We start from the raw sequence: 21,896 nt of genomic DNA on the forward strand, positions 1-21,896 counted from the left end.
TCAAATGTAACATAAAGAGACTAAATAGCAAGCCCACACAATTTTATGTTCTTTCTTGTCAATTCAACTTATTTACCTTTCAATAGTTAGAACTTCAATTACTTGACATATAGTTACAGGAACCTTCAGAATATGAGTACTTCTGAATTTATGAGGAGGTTGAGACTTCTAGACAGCTGAGTGCATATTCCTTCAAGCATAAAACTAGTATTTCAATCATCTTTGATGGGAAATTTAAAAAGAATCACATTCTTTGCTTCATCAAGAAAATACATTAAATATAATTTACTTTGTCATCTCAGGGTCATGAATACAAGTAACACATGTTGCTATGTCTAGCAGAATGCCAGCCTTTTATGTTTGGAGTACTATCCAACTGCTGTTCTGTTTGAATTCTCATATTCGACTTCTTATAGGGTTTCAGGGTCCTCACTTGCTTGAAAAGTATCAGCTACTGCTTTCTATTGTGACCCTATTTGTCTAAGCATTTCCTGAACAATAATTTGTTGTGGATTTAGAAAACAAATCTTAAAACCTCAGTAAAACTATGCAAACAGACAATTAAAAGACATGAAAATGAGAACTTCTACTGAGTTAAGTATATGGACTCAATTTTGGATAATAATAATCCTTTATGCTTCACTTCAGGTTTTTGCGCAATGTTCCTAAGAGTTCAGATTGCCAATCTGGGCTCTTGATAGGTGAAGAGTTATGGCATTAATGTTTTCCTAGTTCATATCAAATTACAACCTAATTATTGCATATTTACCTTAAAGCTGTGTTAGCTAACTTGAAATTATGATTTATAGTGTATAACTCACATCAAACACCATAATCAATATAAAGGTAAATTTTAATTTATTTTTCACATTCATCAGTGCAGGTGATTCTTCTTGTTATATCTATGTATTTCCAGCTAATGAACTTAAAAACAAGTATGCTACACTGATAGAGTTCCAGTTTGTACCAGATTCCAATTTATTGTAAAATCAAGTTACCAGCTCAAGAATAAATGCACAGAGAAAAGAAAGGTTTTATATGCTAAGTTTGTTACATGATAATGTTGAAGTATATGCCATTTGGAAATAACATAATCCTTACTGAGTACTTCATTAGTAATACCTTTTAGAATGACTTAATCTCCATATGGAACTCTAATGTATTTGTAATGGGTCTCAGAGGAAAGGCAAAATTTGCTTGTCAGAATTAGGGGGATGTTATAAGAGTTCTCTAAAGTTATAGCTCACTCACCAGGAAATAAAAACTGCAATTGCAAGACTAAATAACAAAAAAAGAACAGTTAATATACTTAGGAACTGTCAAAATCCAGGAAAGAAAAACACAAAGAGAAATAAATCAATCTTGAAATCAACAGTTCTGTTAATAAATATGCAAATTAAAGCTCTTTCTATAAATGGCTAAAATTATTTCCATGTGGAAAAAGTACTATTATTTCTACATTAGAATACTGAGGACATCCATAGTTTTACGTGCTGGTAACAAAAATATCCTCGATGATACAAAGTAAACTCCAACAGGATTTGTAAGAATTAATACATCATAGACAAATGCAAGGATACCATTAAGAACTTAAGAAACCGAGGAACAATGTAGATGGTAAAAATACTGGATTACTTATTTCATTCACACACACTCCACTTTGAAACTTAAGCAACTTCTGTCAGCCAATAAATTCTGGCCATGTTACAAATTTAGATCTCTTTTAAAAATTGAAAAGCAGAAACTCCTAAGGGTCTGCAATCATTCTGCTATCTAAAAGGTGAATCAAAGTTGAAGTAGTTATTGATCAAGTTATTATTTATGGTCTCTACTATTTTTCACATATACCTGGAAACACATAACTACAGCACATAATATATATATCTAATTAATCAAAAATAGTGAATACAATGTTTTAAAATCTTTTCCAAGAGCAGTCATTGACCCACAAATGATATACACAATATACTTTATTAAAGAACACAAATGTCTATGTAAAAAAAAAAAACAGATTATAATACCAATAGTACATATACTAAGTAGAAAGGCAGTATCTTAAAATATTTAAAAGAGAGTATTAAATTAACCTATAAATAAATACTATGGATTTTTTAAATAAAATACAAATTGAATGCTTAAAGAAGTATCCTTTAAACACCTAATAAATATTGTACACATTAACACTATAGGGCATTCTAAAATCACAGTTTTAATAGATAAAATGAATCCCACTTATTAAGATGAAAGGAAACCTGATTTTTAAATTAGATTATTACTAAATATAACTTCCTAGGTATCAGATTCATAAAGGATACAATGTAAATAATAAAGCAGATAGAAACACAATTCTATATGTATTTAAAATACTTACTTAGTATATGGTTAAGTATAGCACCCTAGACAAAGAAGAGGAAGAAAATGACTTATGTTCATGTCTAAGATCCATACAACATGCAGTCCTTGGTTTACCTGATTACCGAGGACATGAATACAAGTAAAAAGAAACAACTGATTTATTTCTGCCTATACCAAGAAAGAGGCTAAAAACCAATATTCCAAAGGATTTCTTTAACCCTCTTAATTTCCAATTGATAATTTCATTAGAATACACTAAATAACTATTTTTAAACTAACTGAAACAATTAAGTGCACCTCCTATGCATGTAACTTATAGCCAACTTACAAGCTAAATTTCAGAAGAAGAAAAATCCATACATGGGACTTGAAAAGGAATGTACATTCTTTTTTTATCAAGTTGATTCATAATCACAACTATTTTTTATGTCAAGGAACATTTTATTTAGGTCCATGTCTATATACGGTAAAATACTGATTGAAAATATATACTATTACATCTCTTCACTCAAAAGGAAACAGACTAAATATTGAGAGAACTGATGGGTTGGGGTTCCTTACTTTTTCATGATCTCTGTGCAAAACTTCTATATAAGAAAGATCAAAAGAATTAATATTAACATTACTTAAATAAAATTCACTAGCAGCTTAAAACACCTACACAAATCTATTAATGGTAGTGATAGATTCTTTCATTGAATAGTAGCCAATTATTTCAATTACTCATATTAACGGATGGAGAAAATGCTGCACTGTGGCCCATGAGTTAAATAACTTTTAAAATAATACACGCTTAAACAAAATTTTGTATTCTACCAATCATAATAACATTTCATATCAGTAAAGACATTTTACTCCTTGTATTTTACAATTTCAGTGCAAACTATCTATACGACCATTTTCTAAATGAAATAATTCGAAAACGTACTTTAGATCATATCTCACAAATATAAGACTAATGTGGAGATCTTCAACATTTTTCCTTAGTGCCACTATAGACCTCTATTTTTACCACAGGCAATAATGAATGAATGAGTGGTAAGAAAGACAAAAATACTTTTTACCCATGAAAGTATATTAACTGAAAAAAGTATCTGGATAATTACTGAAATCCAAATTCATATTTAATGATAACTAAAATAATAACATCAATTCAGTTAGCTACATCTGTAACAGCCAGATTACAAGATCCAAAGGGAAACAAAAAAATAAAACATGAAACAAAAAGAATTCATATAAAAATACATAATTAAGGTCAAGTACCGCCTCATAGCATGAGAGAATGATGAGACATTTCCATACCTGAAACACGTCTGCTTTGTTTTTTAATAAACTGATCTCCATCTGCTCATGCCCTTGGAAATTTTTCAGCAGTAGAACCTGCTGTGCTCAAGCCCCACATAACTTTGTATCTCCCTGTTCATAATTAAGTAATTATGCTCTAATCAATAGTGTAGATCCTGATTTTACAATGTAAATCAGATAAATGAGATGATAGCTGGGGGTCAATCTCATTTTATTTACAAAACCCAGCATGAACATCCAATTTCATTATATCTTATGTACCTGAACAGCAGTGAATCTTATCAGCAGGTCTGCAGAAAGTCTTAAGAGTGAGCACTGGGAGAAAGAGGCCTATGTTCTTACAGAGAAAGAATTTGCAAACCATGTCCATCTCAGAAATACTTTTAATCACAATCCTTAATAGTATGTAATTTTACAAAGTGCTGACTCAGACAGGTAGGAAAAAAATCTATCTTCATATACATGCAACCCTAAAGCTGAGTCTCTCAAACAAGTTTCAATTGTCAAAAATAGTTTCAGAAGATAAAAAAAAATTTTTTAAACATTACATTCCACTCTGCCGTAGAAAGTCCTTCTACAACTCCTTGAATAGATTTTGCTGAAATATTCATAAAATATTTCCATATTGTGAATCAAGTAAAAGAGTGGTAAGTTTTGTAAAATAAGGAACACATTAAGTGATAGGAAGTATAAACAAGGAAATAGGATAATGACAATAACTGATTATTATTTATTGGTCACTAATCTATTTTTAATATCATCAGTGTAAAATCAGATAAACATCAAGCAATACATGAATAATGATGGTATGTAAGTGATACATAAATATCCTTTCTAAACTAAAGATGGATAAAGGTTAAAGCTAACCCTTGCATATTCAAACATAACCCGAATTTCCAACCTTTTTTTAAATAAACGAAGTAGTGAATTATGTACAAAGGCTATGTTCTTTGACTAATTTCATAAATTAGTTACATAAAATAGTGTTGTCCCTATAATAATTAAAATTAAAAACTTAAAAAGTAAAAAAAAATTGCTTAAATGAATTTGTAAAAAGAAAGACAGTGTATGTTATAGATACAGCTCCTATAAACTTATCTAGAAACAAATATTTTTGGAAAACTTAAGGGCTCTTTTAAAGACATTAATGCCATCTTCTATCAATTATGTAACCACAACACAATGATTCTTTTAAAAACTATTATATACAAATGGTTCTTAAAGTGGTGGTCCCTGGCCATCAGTATCACTCAGGAACTTGTTAAAAATGCAAATTTTCAAGCCTCATCCCAGACCTACTGAATCAGAAACTGGAGGGAGACAGGAGGAGTAAGGTAGGGAAGAGGATAATAAAAAGATGGAATGGACAGCAATTTGTGTTTTAACAAATCCTTCCTGTGACTCTGATGCACTATAAAGTTTGAGAATCACCACTATATACTACTATGTCATTCTTCCTGTACTTCCGAATCATTTAATTTCCTTCCTGATAGAATTAGTGTATTTTTCCTCTCTCTACTTTGTGAGAAATAGCCATCATTTACCTAACCTACCGATTTCACACATCTGTGAAATATGTATCATTTTGTACCTATTTTTTTAAGGGCACATTAATATCTCCTTTGAATAGAAATTGGACCAATCATGGAAACGAGTTAATTATATACTGTGGAAATATGAGAGCACTCGGGAGATTATGAGGAGAAAATGTTTAATTCTACTCCCTTTAAAAGTTCTCTTACATGTTTGCAGTACCAATGATCTTATGAATTATGAGATTTGTATTTGTGATGTGTGACAAAGATTTTAGGGTTAGCAACAAATATGGAATAGCATATCTACCACTGAAGATTTTAAGATAGAGAATGATGATTATGTAGTATTCTAATTAAAACCAGGTGGAAAGGATTTTGAATAGTGACACCAAAACCACAAGGCTTAATGGTTTCTCAAAAAATCTAAAATAAAATGACCCACTAGTAATTTCTTACCATATATCAAAGGAGGGTGAGGAACATTTGCATATTCTTTTAAGGAAATGGCAATCTGTCATTTTACTTATTATCTATTACAATTAAGCAACAGTAATAATTATCAACTTTCTCTTCAGCTTACGTAGAGATAATGAGTCCTTATTCCAGAAAAAAAAAATGCCTACTGGTTTTGCTACATGCTATTTATTAATAATTTTCCTCCAATGTTAAAAGATCTTTTGATACGTTAATAATCTCAGTTTATACATATTGTATATACATATTTCTTTTATTAAACATCTTATCCAATAATAAAGTTCCTTACTGTAACTACAGATTACTGGCATACAGCAATTTCATACTTGCACTTGCTTTTGCTTATCTAAACATCGCCTATTCTATTCCTAAAGTTTAAACTATTTTCAATTGCCACTATACCTGAAAAGAAGTCCAAACCACATTTCTAAATCAGGAAATTTCAAGAAACAAGTTAACAATTACATGTATATGTACATTTCAATTTCAGCCAAGAGTCTCTTCTAAATCAGTTCAAGATGGAGTGATGGAATATTCAACATATTTCTGTCGTTGATTTAAAACTGGATCATTAAAACTTGAAGATCAAATTTTAATTCTGTAAACCTCTGGAAAAATATAGATGTTGATGAAGATCTTTCAGTTGGCATGTTGTATAGTCATCAAGCTTTGAATCTCCCTCCTTATTTCATAACCTCAAATTTAAGGTCACGAAAAATAAAATTATATCGAACACAGAAAGTTCGTATTAAATCAATGAAGACTGAATAAAATTGGGTATTACTAAAAAATATCTAGAGATCAACACAGATATATTTTACTAATGAAATTAAAATTTGAAGTTGTAAAAGTTTCATGCTAATAATATTAGTGCTTTCACACTAGGACTAATGAGCCAAAACTAGAATGGCATATGCTTCACAAGTTTTTCACTTTTGCTGAATATTATAAATAGGAATAACCATTAAATAAGAGTCTATAGTTGTTTCCCAATGTAATATTTCACATATGAATATATGTTTTAAATTGGATGAAATAGAATAGCAGACTAGTGGAATGCATTGTCTTTCTTGTTTGTTACTGGTATTGTTCAACAACAATGAGTAGCACATTGCATTTAAGTCCCACAGGCTTCCAAAACTCTTCAGTAAGTCCAAACACTGCATATCATCATTTGCCAAAGAAGCAAGAGGGAAAGACATTACTTAATAGGACAATTCTGACAAGACATTATCTACCATTATTCAACAATGCACATATCAAATGTTTCTGATTAGTGCAAGGAAAAAAAAAAAAACGAAGAAGAAGAAAAATATAGAAAAAAATCCACACAGGCAAATTAACTGCCTTGTCAGTCCAAGCAACAAACCAATCAATTACATTCTATCCAAACCTGACAAGCAAAGGCAACTTTTTGCAGTGATAAGCTTATGGGAAGGACAAGATAGCTGTTCTCCTTTACTTTATGTACTCTATTGAGAGTGTTATCCACATTTTTAAAATCACACTTATAAAAGAGGTTTCCAGGATTGCCTCCGAGGATGAGCTGTGGCAGAGTTGGGTCTCATGAAGGGTATCTACACAGTAAAGTGATAAGAAAAGAACATTAACATTTAAAGATCATAGCAGCTCTGTACTATGTCTTATGAAACATACTAACAATACCACAGTAGATTCAAATAACATGATTTGGTCCAAAGAGATAGATACCCTAAACCTAAATGCCATGATCTTGTACAGGTTCTTACTGTTTAAAATGGAATCATATTATCCTTTGAAACACTGAGTTGCCTCCTCTTATATTATTAGTATTGTTATTATTAGCTAAAGTTGCAAATTAAATCTATCTTACTAAAACAAAACAGAAAACATAAAAATATTGGAGAGTTTATATTTACACAAGCAAATACGTATTTGATCAATAAATGTTTCAAGAAATAGCAGTTTGCTCTTTTTTCTTCAACTATGGCAATTTAGCAAATGCTTGTGAAACTGCGGAAGGCATATTGAATGCAACTGTGCTGAAAACAATTACACCTAATTGCCATGTTACAGTAGGGCTGGTTCTGCTCGACTATAGTCTCAGGGAGGACGTTTTCAAATGATGTCTGTCCCCTGGGCCTACACTGCCTTCCTTTGTTAAGGAATATAATAGAAATGCTTGGCTACAAGTATAAAATGTATATCCTGAACTAGCTATTTTAGTGGACTGTGCAACAAAAATGGCAGAGAAAATACCTCACTGTGAAGACCAGGAAGATTATGAATGTACTAATTTTAGCCAGATTTTCAACACTCATTCACCTGCATTTATTTCTCAAAACTTTTTCTATTGTTTCTTGATTATTTCACTAGCAACATGTATTCATTTGCTACCTTTGTGCCTTTATTTTCAGAGGAGAAATGTTAGGTGCTTAGTGATTAGGAGAGCATTTTTTTTTTCTACTGTGGTAAACACAGAAATTTATTTCCTTCAGATATCTGTCTGTACCTATATAGATGAGGTGAAACTGTCAAAGTAGTCACACATCATAGAGAAACTTCATTTTAGTATTTAATTCTGCTAGAAAGATGTGTTTAATGCTTCTAAGTTCCATTGAGAAAAAGAAAGTGAAAAGTGGCACATCACAGACAAATATAGCACTACTGAGAAGAGCTACAACACCAAGCTGAATAATTTCCAAAGAAAGCAAAAACAAAACTGTACAAGAAAAAAAAGAATATAATGTGAAACATAGTTTTCAGAGAAATGTACTTATCACCATATGAGAAATAAACAGAAAGAGCTAAAGTCCTTTGTCAAATAACAAGGACATAGGAAGAGCTGAATTCCCTTGCTGAAAAGTCATAGCGCTAACTTTTCTCAGTGCTTCAGTCTCTCAGAGCTTTAAGCATATTCTGAATGTGATATTCTGAGAAGTGCTTCGTCTGCAACTTAAGAACTACTACATAAACATAATGTAAGGGAAGAAACCACACCATTTACCAAAGAACTATAATTAAATCTTAATTACATGTACAAATGATGGAGATTAGCAGATAATCCAAAAGATGTATCTGTATTTAACTTTGAAAGGAATTTGAACATAAAACCATTAGATATCATGGAAATCTGTTTTAAACCCCAGTGAAATCTAACTTGAATTTTAACTTTGAAAAACACTAAAAAGCTATTGCTAATATTCTATCCTACAATTTCACTTAATATTCTAAATTTCCCTTGAAGCCAGAATAAGCAGTGTGACTTGTCTGGGCTACTATCTTCCTAGGACAAAAGCCTGTGGTCTTTTACATCAGAGATCAAGTTGTGGCTTTGTATTTGTTCCATATGTATCTAGTAAGCTTACTTAAAAATTACTGTAGAAAAAAGTAATTATTTTCAAAGGGCTTCCCTGATGCATGTACCAGTAGTCTGTATCTTGTATAGTTAGAATTGCCTGCCAAGAAGCATTTACTTCTTTTGACCCAATAAAGTCAAATATGCTAACACAGTGTAGTCTAGAGAGGCAGTATACCTAATGATTATGTAGAACATAAGCTACATAGTCAAGACTATTTAGACTCAAACCCTAATTCTACCACTTTACAGCTGTGTGATCTTGGACAAGTAATTCTTCTTGGTTCCCTCTCCCATAAAATAAAGATAAAATCTGTATCTCTTTCCTGGGATTACATGAGATAAAATATGAGAAACACTAGCACACAGAGTGCCCCATAAAAAACACTCAGTAGGGGCACCTGGGTGGCTCGGTGGGTTAAGCCTCTGCCTTCAGCTCGGGTCATGATCTCGGGGTCCCGGGATCGAGCTCCACATCGGGCTCTCTCCTCAGCAGGGAGCCTGTTTCTCCCTCTCTCTCTGCCTGCCTCTCTGCCTGATTGTGATTTCTCTCTGTCAAATAAATAAATAAAATCTTTAAAAAAAAAAAAAAAAAGCACTCAGTACATCTCAGGAACTAAAAGAAGAGCAGCAGATTTATCAAGTAGTGTAAGTATTTATTGGAAGGGAAAAATTTATGTTTTAATACATAATTTATATAGTTTCAATATAGAATTGGAATAATTTCTATTTCATGATGCTTAGTATCTCTGTACCTCAGTTACCTAACTTCCAAAATGGAGATGTGCCTACCTCATAGGACTGTTGTAAATACTGAATGAGATCATACATTTAGAGAGCAAAGAATAGAGTCTGGGACATAGGAAATATCTAACATTAGGATTATTTAAATTCCCAGCCCATAAAGACTTTAAAATAACATTTTTAGGGTTCAATTACAAATGTTAAAAATATAAGATTCTTATACATTATTATCTAGTTACATCTATCAACTAAAAAATTCATAACCAATGTTATTTTCAAATTTATTTCACCTCTAATTTCATTAATATTGTTTATTTCATAAAACTATGCAAAACCAATACAAATCGAAACCTTGTTATACAAGGAACAGACGAAACAGGATGTTTGATTAAAAAAAGAAAGAAAAACCAGAAAAGATAGTTGGTTTCTAATACTAGGAATTGGATTATGCTTATTTTGTATGACTCCAAGGACTGAAATTATTAAGGAGAGACATGTCAATCACTTAAGAGAAACTGCCAACCATCAGACCTGCCTTAAGAGGAAATGGATTTCTTATACACTTCTATCCCCCACAGCAACTCATTCCCTGTCTCTTAGTAGTGATACTGGGCAGATGATTCAATTATCAGGTGAATGGTGGATTACATGCTTTGAGATTCTTTTCAGGACTGTACAGTGTTTATTCTGGAGCTTCTTCAGGTTACAAAAGTTACAAAATTTGAGAAAAAATGAGATTGATGCCTTTATTTCACAAATGAGAAAATTACTTTAGAGATAACTTAATTCAAGGTCATTTATCTAGCCAAAAGCAGAACTGTGGCTTGGGTTCCAGTGTTCCCACACAATTTAAAATTTAATACATAATCCCATCCATATAACTTAAAATATTAACACATTGTCATGGAAAATAAGTAAAAGATTTCAAAAATAAATTTTACTGAAAAATAGATGAATGAATGAGAAATATTTCACTGCTATATATGCTTATGTTTACTACTCTAAAATTACTCCAGAAATACCACACTTCACTATGTAATTAATATATACCATGTTCAGGCTTTTGTTTTCTTTAAATGCAAATTACTTGTTTATAATGTATTTAATTTAAAAAGAAAAATAAAATCTAAAAATTCAAACACCGATAACATGAAACATACAAATATTTATGGAATCATGCAAAGTTAGTTACAGGTTAAAAGTTTCAATTAATATAGATCTAAAAGTCAAAGAATGTCATATTAAATACTGACTGTGTAAGGCAAATTAGCCAACCTACACATCTAACAAAATTCACTAAATCAACTTAGTTATAAAAGAAAACATATAATGAGTAAAACACCTTCTTTTTAATGTAATTTTATCAGAATATCACCTTAATAAGAAAAATTACCTTCATTATCTAAATATAAGTATTATGAAAATTAAACATCTCTTTCCAAATTTTTGCTAGTAGAAAAACTTTCTTAAAAAATAACCAAAGTTTTCTTCACCAGACCCAGTTTATTTTCTAATTTCCTCCTTAGGATCTAATCTTTTTATGATGTACAATACAGCATCATTTTATGTTCAAAGACATTAACTTAAATCACTGATCATTGTTTTTTATAAACCCAGGTCTAAAGCAAAAAGGCAACATTCCTGGTGGTAGGAATGGCCAAGTAGCTTCTACAAGTGGTGATATAAAGCATTGAATTTTAAATTTTAGACTGTCATGCCCATAAGATTTAACTCTGTTATCCTAAGTCTGTTCAGTAAATGTTCATAAGAGCCTTGGAAAATTGCATTTGGAGAATAACGTAAAGCACAGCCGGGTCAAGTGGAGAATAAAGAAGCAGGAGAACAGTTGGCCTACTCTGTGAGCTTTCTACATTGACTGGAGTTGAGGTTTAAGCCATTTTACCAGGCAAGAGAAAGATCCAAAGGTTTGGAGGATCTGAAATATATTACAGCTACAGAATGCAGTTACATACTAACAGTAAAAATGGATAGAGCCAAACCAAACAATGGAATCCATGGAGAGCTAATCAGAAGTAAGAAACACAGAAAGAAGGCAAGAGAAAACACTGAAGCAGCCAAATAGAACAGTGAAACAAAGTAACATAGTAGAGAACAGCGAAACAGATATTGAGAAAGATCTCAAGGAAGCCACAAGAATGAAAAGGGAAGGGAATGGATACCAAGAAATGTTATGATGGAAAATTGTTTCCAAATTATTCTGATATTTCTAGTTTTCAAATAATACACAACAGCTATATTTAAAAATTTTTTGGAACAAAGTCATAATTATGAATAAAAGTAAATATATTAAGATGCTATAAGATTAAAGGAATTTAAACTCTTAGAATTTTTTGTATTTTTATAATGAACAAAATTTAAAATGTTTCCATGTACATGCCTTTAATTTTTAAAAAAGATTTATTCATTTATTTATTTGAGAGAGTGAGAGAGTGCACAAGCAGGGAGGAGGATCAGAAAGTGAGGGAGAGGCAGAACCCTGACTGAGCAAGGAGCCTGATGCAGGGCTCAATCCCAGGACCCTGGGATCATGACCGGAGCCAAAGGCAGAGGCTTAACTGACTGAGCAGTCCAGGCGCCCCTGCCTTTAACTTTTTTTTTTTTTTTAATTAACAGATTTTATTTTTCAAAGTTTTAGGAAAATTGAGTAGATATACAGAGATTCACATATACTTCTCTCTCTCTCTCTCTCTCTCTCACACACACACACACACACACACACTCCCTTTAAATTTAAAGTTTTTATATAATGGGCACTTTTGATACCTCAAGGAAGAAAAAATGAAAAAGAATAATGTCAGGTAGAAATAGAGGAAGAAACAAACATGCTGAGATTTGGGAATGTACACACTTCATTGATTCTTATTTAGTGTAATGATACTGGACAAGTCTCTGAGTTACAACAATGAAGATAACAATGAACTTTTGAATATTTAAAGGGAAGGGAGATTTTCATAGGAAACTGAACTAGCCTTAACCTCACCTCTGGCATCAGTGTGTGTTTCAAGATTCTTACATTAATTGTGAAGAAGTAAAATAATATTTGAAGAGTGTCAGTGATACAATAAGGATACATACTGTAAACCCTAGGGCAAATATTAATTCTTAAAACAGAGTCTAATTAATAAGACAACAGTGGAGATAAGATAGAATCATAAAAAAAATACTCTAGGCAAAAGCAGGCAGAAAAAGAGAATAAAAAATAACAAAGAACTGATAAAATAAATAGAAAACAATACCAAGATGGTAGATCTAAATCCAACCATATCAATAATGACATTAACTCTAAATGGTGTTACCTCATGAAAAGACTGAGATTGTGAAATTGGATAAAACAGCAAGTTCCAACTATATGCTGTTTACTTGAAATACAATCCATTTTAAATATAGTCTGTATACCTGAGTATTCATATATGTATGGAGGTATATATATATCATAATTATAAATATATAGCTATTTTAAGCATAAAGGTATAGTTAAAAGTAAAAAAGGGTAAAAGATATACCATGCAAACAGCAATCAAAAGCTTATTGGAGTGCCTATAGTACCATCAGACCAAGGAAGCCTCAGAACAAGAATATTACCAGATATTAAAAGGGACATTATATTGATAATTCACTAAGAAGAAATAAGTATAAATAATAATGTATAAAGCAAATGCTAATAAAGCTGAAAGGTGATATAAACAAATCTACAATTATAGTCAGACTAATACTCTTCTCTTAGTAATTAATAGTATAAGTATATAGAAAGTAAAGTATAAAAGTAAAATATGTATAAAAACACTTGAACAATATATCAACCTATTTTTATAGGACATTCCATTCAACAAGTGATGAATACACATTCTTTTCAACTTTACATGAAATAAACCTCAATGAATCTGAAAGAATTGAAATCATATAAAATATGTTTATGATACTATTTTGGCCAAGAGAACTGTGTTTCCTCACTAAAGGCTCTAAAAGTCAATGATCAGTTTCAACTAGGAATGAAGGGGACTCCATCTTAAAAAGACTTTAAGAAACCCAACTCATTTGGGTTGGATCAGTCAATATGTGAGCTGATGCAAAAAAAGGCAGGGGATGTTTTAACTCTGAGGTACCATATCGATGTTGTTCACTTCTGATTTGCGTGTGTGTGTGTGTGTGTGTGTGTGTGTGTGTGTGTGTGAAAGAGATGCAGTTGGGGGTGGGGCAGAGAGAAAGAATCTCAAGCAGGCTCCATACGCACTATAGAGCCTAAGGCAGGGCTCACTCTCACACTCCTGAGATCATGATCAGAGCCGAAATTAAGAGTCGGATGCTCACGGACTGAGCCACCCAGGTGCATCTATTCACCTCTGAATTTCTGGAACTAAGTCTAGCATCTGGTACAAAGGTACACGGAATAATTATTTGCTAAATGAATGTTTTTCTAAAATGTTCTACCAAACAGTTTGAACTTAGTACATTAAAAGGGTGAATCTAAGGGCCAGAGTGAGAACTGGCATAGGTACTATCAGGTAGCTAGTACCTGTGAAGCTTTGTAAAACCACAGATACCCAAATTCCACTCCACAGATTGAGAATCTACCAATTCAGAATCTCCAAGACTGTGATATTCATTTTTATTTTTTTTGTTTTGTTTTTGGTTATCCTTTCTAAAGGTGATTTGCATCCTTAGCAAGCTTAAAACCATTATCTTAGGGCTTCAGCTAAAAGGATTTCTGGAATAAAACAGTGGTTCTCAAAGTATGCCCAAACTTTCAAAATCAGCATTAACTGAGAACTTGTTATAAATATAAATTTTGAGGTACCACCCTAGGAAACTCAAAACAAAATTCTGGGGCTTAATAATCCTCTTAGGTGGTTTGAATGTACCCTGAAGATTAAGAACTTCCACTTAAAGTAGAGCAAATAGAGCTGGTATGAAGAAAAAACAAAGTGGCATGGAAAGAAAGTTAAATTACTACTACTGCTGCTATTACTACTACTACTCTTAGTAGTAAGAGACAAATTACAAGTATTTCATAACTTTACTTAAGGTGGACCAAGCTGACATTCAACTACTCAAAGACGAGTTTTATTTACATGGAGATATTTTGGTCATGAAAACAAATCTTAAAAGAACAAGCAAACAAATAAACCATAGAATACCGCACTATCTCATCTTGAGGATTTCCTACTTGGCAGTTAAATTACTTTGGACTTAGTGTGTGACCCAAGGACACCTTAGTGTGTAAACCAAGGACACCTACAGCCAATTCTTTCAGTTCCACCATTCCTTCCCCACCTCCCCCCAAATTTTTTCAGTTCCTCCATTCTTATAGAACATGATTTCCTGCTAGCCCTTCAGTATCCATTCAGAGACACAGTCATTTACTTAAAAGTAAAGGTAGTAAAGTTAGGATTGGATAATTCAGTTATACAGAACAAATCTTTAACAGTTACCAAATCTATAACAGTTATCAAATATATTTCCAGAGTTTGATTCCTCTCTATTATTTATAATCCCATAACTTTAAATGCATTCTGGAGATTTCTAATTAACACTCCTAAAAAGGAATCTCACAATTCCCTATAATACCATTCATTATTTTGTTTCCAAAAATTAAACATGGCTGCTCATCTTTCTGTTACTAGTATCGTGATTCTTTCCAATTAGTTATCTTGAAGTCAGTCAGCTGGGTTAGTCAGTCATCCTTTTAGGAATATTTCCATGATCTTCTAAGTTCTTATGTCTCTTATATAACCTCCATAATAACAATTTCATGGATGAATAAATGAATGGGTTTTAATATCCTTAATAAATAGGAGGCAGATTAGAAAATAAATCTGAGACTAAACATAGGAATCTTATTTAAAAAATAAAGAACAAAGAGATTTCATAATTTATTTATAAATGAAAGCGTCAAAAGAATAGTCAAAGAAATCTTTGGGCCATGTGCTCAATGCTGTAAATGAAACTCAGCTTTCCTTTTAAAAAAACATTTATATTGGGGCACCTGGATGGCTCAGTGGTTTAAATCTCTGCCTTCGGCTTAGGTCGTGGTCTCAGGGTCATGGGATCGAGCCCCACATCCGGCTCTCTGCTCAGCGGGGAGCCTGCTTCCCCCTCTCTCTCTGCCTGCCTCTCTGCCTACGTGTGATGGCTCTCTGTCAAGTAAATGGATAAAATCTTAAGGAAAAAAAAATTATATTTACAGGCCATGTCACAAGAAGATCCTTGATATAACCAGGCAATTTTCCTTTTCCTTTTTTTTTTTTAAAGACTTTATTTATTTATTTGACAGAGAGAGACACAGTGAGAGAGGGAACACAAGCAGGGGAGTGGGAGAGGCAGAGGCAGGCTTCCCGCCAAGCAGGAAGCCCGATGCAGGGCTCTATCCCAGGACCCTGAGATCAGAACCTGAGCCGAAGGTAGACACTTAAGGACTGAGCCACCCAGGCACCCCATAACTAGGCAATTTTTCAGTTCCTTAATAAATGACATAAATGAGTACCTGACAAGAGAAATTTGGGACTGGAAGACTTTAGTCACTTAAAAGGAAAGTTACTGACTGATGTAATTTCACTTGGATGTGCCTAAATCCCATTGATTTAGTTTTTCCTAGGCCTACCTTCCTTGTGCAGCTGTGTCTATCGGATTTCATGAGCAATTACAGGGAATGTCTAACAGTTTCTTTCAAAACAGAACTCCTCCTCCACTTGCTACATTTGGAGAGAACATGCTTAAGGAGTTACTTTTATGTAGTTCAATCTATCAATCCTCAAGTGCTCAAATGGTTGCCTATTTTTGAACTAAATCACACTAAGGATCCTTGGTTTCATGTATTATCTTTATACTAAAAAAAAATCACATATACACACAGAATGCATGAACTAAAATTTTACCCTAAGTCACATCATAAAGTCACATTTTTTAGTAGTATATTCACAAGGTAATACTCAACTATTCTAACCTGTTTTTTTACCCATAATTTTGTCCTCAAACTTAGGCCTAAGTATTTTAGGAATGCATACACACATACATACATACACACACGCATGCATACATTAAGTACCCTGATTTTAAAAAAGTTTCTAGAGTTCTGAATTATACCTTTTTAAAAAAACCATGGTATATTAAGATAAGTTTCCAAGAACACCATGAAGAATCAAACAACTGCTATATTACCTATGAAAGGGAAGCTGAAGAAACTGGATAATTTCACTTCCTTTTTTTTTTTTCTAAATTTCTTCCTCTCTCTTTCACCAAAGAACTAAAGTAAGGGTACAACAAAACAAAACAAACACACAACAACAACAAAAACTTTGGTTAAAAAGCAGTGTAACTCTTTTCTAGGAGAGAATTAAATATAACAATAACCAAAGTGGGAAAATTAAAAAGGTACTATTTTGGAGAGAGATAAATTCTGGAATTGATAGGTTAATTTTCAGAAAAGAATACATTCAAGGGAATCAAGGTCACGAGAACATTTTTTTTTTAAATATGCAGAGTTTTAAAGAGAAAAATCCAAATTTAACAGTAAATAAATCTTTTGAAAATTCTGCTAAGTCATTTCACTTACTTGTGTTTTAGTTTCTAACTCAAGTTCTAGTAAGCTAAAAAAGTTCATGTAAATCAAAATAGGAGGTGATAAAAATAACAAGATGAAGACAATTTCATGTGAAATGCAATTCTTTAGAGTAGTATAGGTTAAGAAATGAAGTACAAAGGGAGCAATATTATATTATATACATATATATGCTTACATATTTTATATATATATATATATGTTTATGTGTTATATATATGTAATAAGAGTTTCTTCTATTATTTACCAGCACGAAGAGGTTTAATGAGATTTTAGAACAGGGGTGCAGATAACATGACTAGTATCAATGAATCACACATTACCAAAACATTTTTTGCAAGAATTTGAGAGCCAAACATCAGAACAAGAGGGTCTAGGAAATTTACTAAATGAACAATATTATATATGGGATATACTACTACTTCTAAAATGGGTGCAGAATTTAAAAAGATGTGACTGTGTGATGATTAAAACTCAAGAAATAAATCAAAAATTGGTTACCAGTTACAGTGGAGTGATCAGATTAACTGAATAAAATTTTACAGAAAGTAGCTCTCATCATAGAAGGGAAATGTGGAAACCCAATGATACACAGTGACATGACACATGCACATGACACTTACTATTTCAAGTATTCAATGAATACTCAATTCTATGTTCAAGTAAACAATGAAGAGACTTATACAGTTAATCCAGAAGGAGCAGTATTCTCCAAAATGATGAACAGTCAAAGCACTAGAACAAAAGTGTTAAAAAATACATACAATTCATTAAAAAAAGAAACTGTTGACAGGGCATGCAAAGATACAACTGTATAGTATAATAGACTAAATAAAACGAGTAGAATTATCTTAAGAACTTAATAACACGGGACCTATAGAAACAGCAAGATAATGAACACTGAAGTCAAGAGGTCTGGGTTCTAAGTGTAATCCACACTAAGCAAGTGTCTTTTATAAACCCACATTGAAAAAAAAATTACTGAAAGATTATAGCACACCAAGTTTTATCCTAGCTCTTGAGATACAAAGATAAAACTCATTAAGTTCACAGTATGATGAAGAGTCAATTAAACAAAAGTATAAGACTCCAAGAGAGATTCAGTACATGGTGACAAGTATTATCACAGAAGGCTGCATAAGCTGATAATGTAGTAAGAGACAATCTTTACTTGAGAAGTAGGAGAGGGTTAAGTAAAAGATTAACAAAAGATTAAAGCAAGTATTAAAAGGTTAAGTTGGAATTTATCAGGCAGAGAATATGTGGAATAAAATTTGAGACACAAGGAAAGTACAGAGGAGTTTTTAAAAAGAACATGTCAGAAAAGACACATTGGCATGACTGGAGTAAAGGGCACTTGTGGATAAGTGACAGGGATCTAGACAGTTTCCTGGAGATCCTCTGAAAGTACTTAAATCAATAATGTAAGTATATGATACAGAAAGAGAGCTGTGGATACATTAACTGGAGGAGAAGGAAAGTATAAGGAGGGAGAGTTTTAGAAAGTTATCAGCAAAAGTTCACACATGAGAAGATAAAGATCAAAACTAAAGCAATAGAAGTGAAGACCAAAAATGAAGGCATAGATATAGAAGGTACAGACCGCTATGGAGATGTGTATGACTGGCCATACCAGTCAGAAAGTAAGTAGACAGAGTCTGGCCAGCATTAAAAATTCTGAGTATTCCAAATTAAAAAGAAAATACCAGATAATCCAGTAATCCTACTACTGGGCATTTACCCAAAGAAAATGAAAACACTAATTCAAAAAGATATATGGACCCCTGTGTCTACTGCAGCAGCCTTTACAACAGCCAAGATACAGAAGCAATCCAAGTGTCCAGTGATGGATGAATGGATGGATGGATACACACACACACACACACACACACACACACACACACACTCTCACACACAATGGAGTATTACTCAGACATAAAAAAGGATGAGATCCCACCATTTTCAATAACATGGATGAACCTAGAGGGTATTCTGCTTAAGTGAAATAAGTCAGAGAAAAGACAATTATGATTTCATTATTTACATGTGGAATCTAAAAAATAAAACAAATAAACAAAAAGCAGAAACTACCTCTTAAATATGGAGAACAAACTGATGGTTGCCAAAAAGTTTGGGTGGTAGGGGTATGGGCAAAATGTGTGAAGAGGGGTGGGAGATATAGGCTTCCAGATATGGAACAAATCAGTCATGGGGATAAAGGTACAGCATACAGAATATAATCAATGACACTAAAATCAAATGACACTATTATATGGTAACATATGGTAGCTACATCTGTGGTGAGCATAATATAATGTATAGACTTGTCTAATCACTATGATGTATACCTAATACTAATGTAACATTGTGTGTCAACTATAATTCAACTAAAAAAAAATACAAAAAATTTTCAGACAATTCTGCATTAATGGGAAAATTAAAGATATGTCAAAGGTGAGATTACCAAGAACTCTGTAGAATGAAAAAAATACTGGACTGAATGTAAAACAAACAAACAAAACACTAACATGAGCAGGGAAAGCAGAGGAGAGAAGTCTATAAAAGGACTATTCAGAGACAGAATACCTAGAATGCCATGTGTTGAAAGCCAAGGAAAGTAATCAATGGAAAAGAGTAAGTTGAAGATAGAGGAGTAGGAAATAATCTCAGTCAAGGAGAATGGGATCCAGGGCACTGGTAGAAATATTACCTTCAAAAGGAAAAAGGACCACCTTTTCTAGGTGTACTGCTAGGAGAGATACAGGTGATAGAAGATGCCTATGTATACCAATACATTTATAGGTAAGTTATAGGATACATATTAGAAAGTTCGTGCATTTCTGTCTGATCGTTTCTGTTTTCTATGTGAAGCAGGAGATGAGGTCATTGTTTAAAAATGAAGAAAGAAAAGAAGAGGTGTTAAGATGAGGTTCATAAGGAGAATGGATATAGGTGCTGTCAGCAATGAATGTTCAAGTTGACTAGGGAAACATGGAAGGACTGCCAGACAAGGGGGGGCCCAATTTATAAAGATTAGGTATGTCAAAAAATACAAAACCTACAGATGAATCAATAAATTGTTTATACCTCAGTAAACATCCTTTCAGTCTATTTAGTATTTTATTTCTTAACTGAAATTATGTGTAAAAAAATTTATTTAGTCTGCCTTTAGTGCCTTTTTTGAGGAAGAATTTGATGTTTATTTCATTTGAATATATTTTCCCTAGGAAATGGTAATTTCTGAGCAAAGGTCAGAAATGGTCAACTGATCATAGCCATGTTTTTTTATATTTAGTTAGCCTTTTTGTATGTGTGTCATATAGGGCTCTATTTAAACATTATATTCATGTAATTAACTTACTTAAAACTTTATAAAAATTTTTTACTGTTTTACTCATAATCCTACCATACTAAAAAATACCATGCTCACTTTTTATTCTCTTCCAATCTCTAGCTACCTATATGTTAACAATTTAGTGGCATATACTTACTCTCTAAAATGGGTTTCTTTACTCCTATGTAATTACATTGTAATCTATAAAAGATACATAATATGTTTGTTATCCTGATTTGCAGTTTATCATCCACCTCCTAAATACCATGTTTAAGCTGTTTTTATTTGGGGATTTGTGTGTTTTGGGGAGAATTTTCCCACTATAAATTTCCTACTATAAAAATGTTTTTATGTAGCTTATTTTCTTTGAATATTTCTTTGTGATAAATTCTGAGGAGGAAGATTATTACGATGAAATGTAAGAATATTTATGTAATTAGCACAGCCAAAGCAGTAAAAGAATTTATTTTTTCCCCTTAAAATTAAACAGTGGAATATATGAAATATACTTAATTTACAAAAGATATTTTTAAATGCCAGAAATTAAAAAATATTGTGTTACTTGCATCAGTTGTTGTGCTTGGCATTCAGCAATTTGTAAACTATACATGTTAGGAAATAGGCTATTATGTGTATACATGTGCATGTATGTGTATGGCCAATAAAAAATTTCCTTCTAAAGTTGATAATAATGACAATCTTGTAAAGTTAAATTTAATACTGAAGGAAGTAAGTAAGCAGTATTCTACATAAGTTAAAACTTATAAAATTATGTCCTACAAATAATTCTGGGTGATTTATAATCTTTATGATAGTTTAAAAATGTATTTTTAATTTTATTTTATCTTTTCTTTTCTTTTCGCCACCATTCAGCTTCTGGAAATCTTCACGATTTTCCTTAACTATTCATAGTTGATTTTCATCTTACATATTTAAAATGCTTACCTAATATCAGAAAAGAGTGATAGAGTCTTATACATACACAGATAAACTAATGAAGCTACAAAAATAAAGGGTACTAGAAGGTAAAGAGATAGTTGGTAGATGTAATTCATGTCAGCAAGAGCCGCTGAAAGAAATAACTGCACAGGTAAATAAATACTCCTTAGGAGCCAATCACTACATTGAAGTAAAAGAAAATGGTACTATATCAAAGTACCTATTATCAAGAAAACAAACCAACCTGAAAAAAAGGAAAAAAAAGGACAAATAGAAACACAGTGCTTTCTACTGCCA

General features: G+C 32.2%; 1 protein-coding gene across 6 annotated transcripts in view; it reads right to left on the bottom strand.

Annotated features, from left to right (window-relative positions):
* The window catches only part of PHF14 (PHD finger protein 14), a 170,767-nt gene that overhangs the window by 29,369 nt on the left and 119,502 nt on the right, over positions 1–21,896 (bottom strand). Inside the window, exon 17 of one of the 6 annotated variants that reach the window (XM_032303981.1) lies at positions 4,390–7,246. The exons of the other annotated variants lie outside the window; for them this stretch is intronic. Within the exon in view, the coding sequence (XP_032159872.1) occupies positions 7,234–7,246 (13 nt within the window). The 3' untranslated portion in view covers positions 4,390–7,233. Of the gene's footprint in view, positions 1–4,389; positions 7,247–21,896 lie in introns of those variants that run through there. 6 annotated transcript variants of the gene reach the window in all.

The sequence above is a fragment of the Mustela erminea genome, chromosome 11 (genome assembly GCF_009829155.1).
Source record: "Mustela erminea isolate mMusErm1 chromosome 11, mMusErm1.Pri, whole genome shotgun sequence".
NCBI classification, from domain to species: Eukaryota; Metazoa; Chordata; class Mammalia; order Carnivora; family Mustelidae; genus Mustela; species Mustela erminea.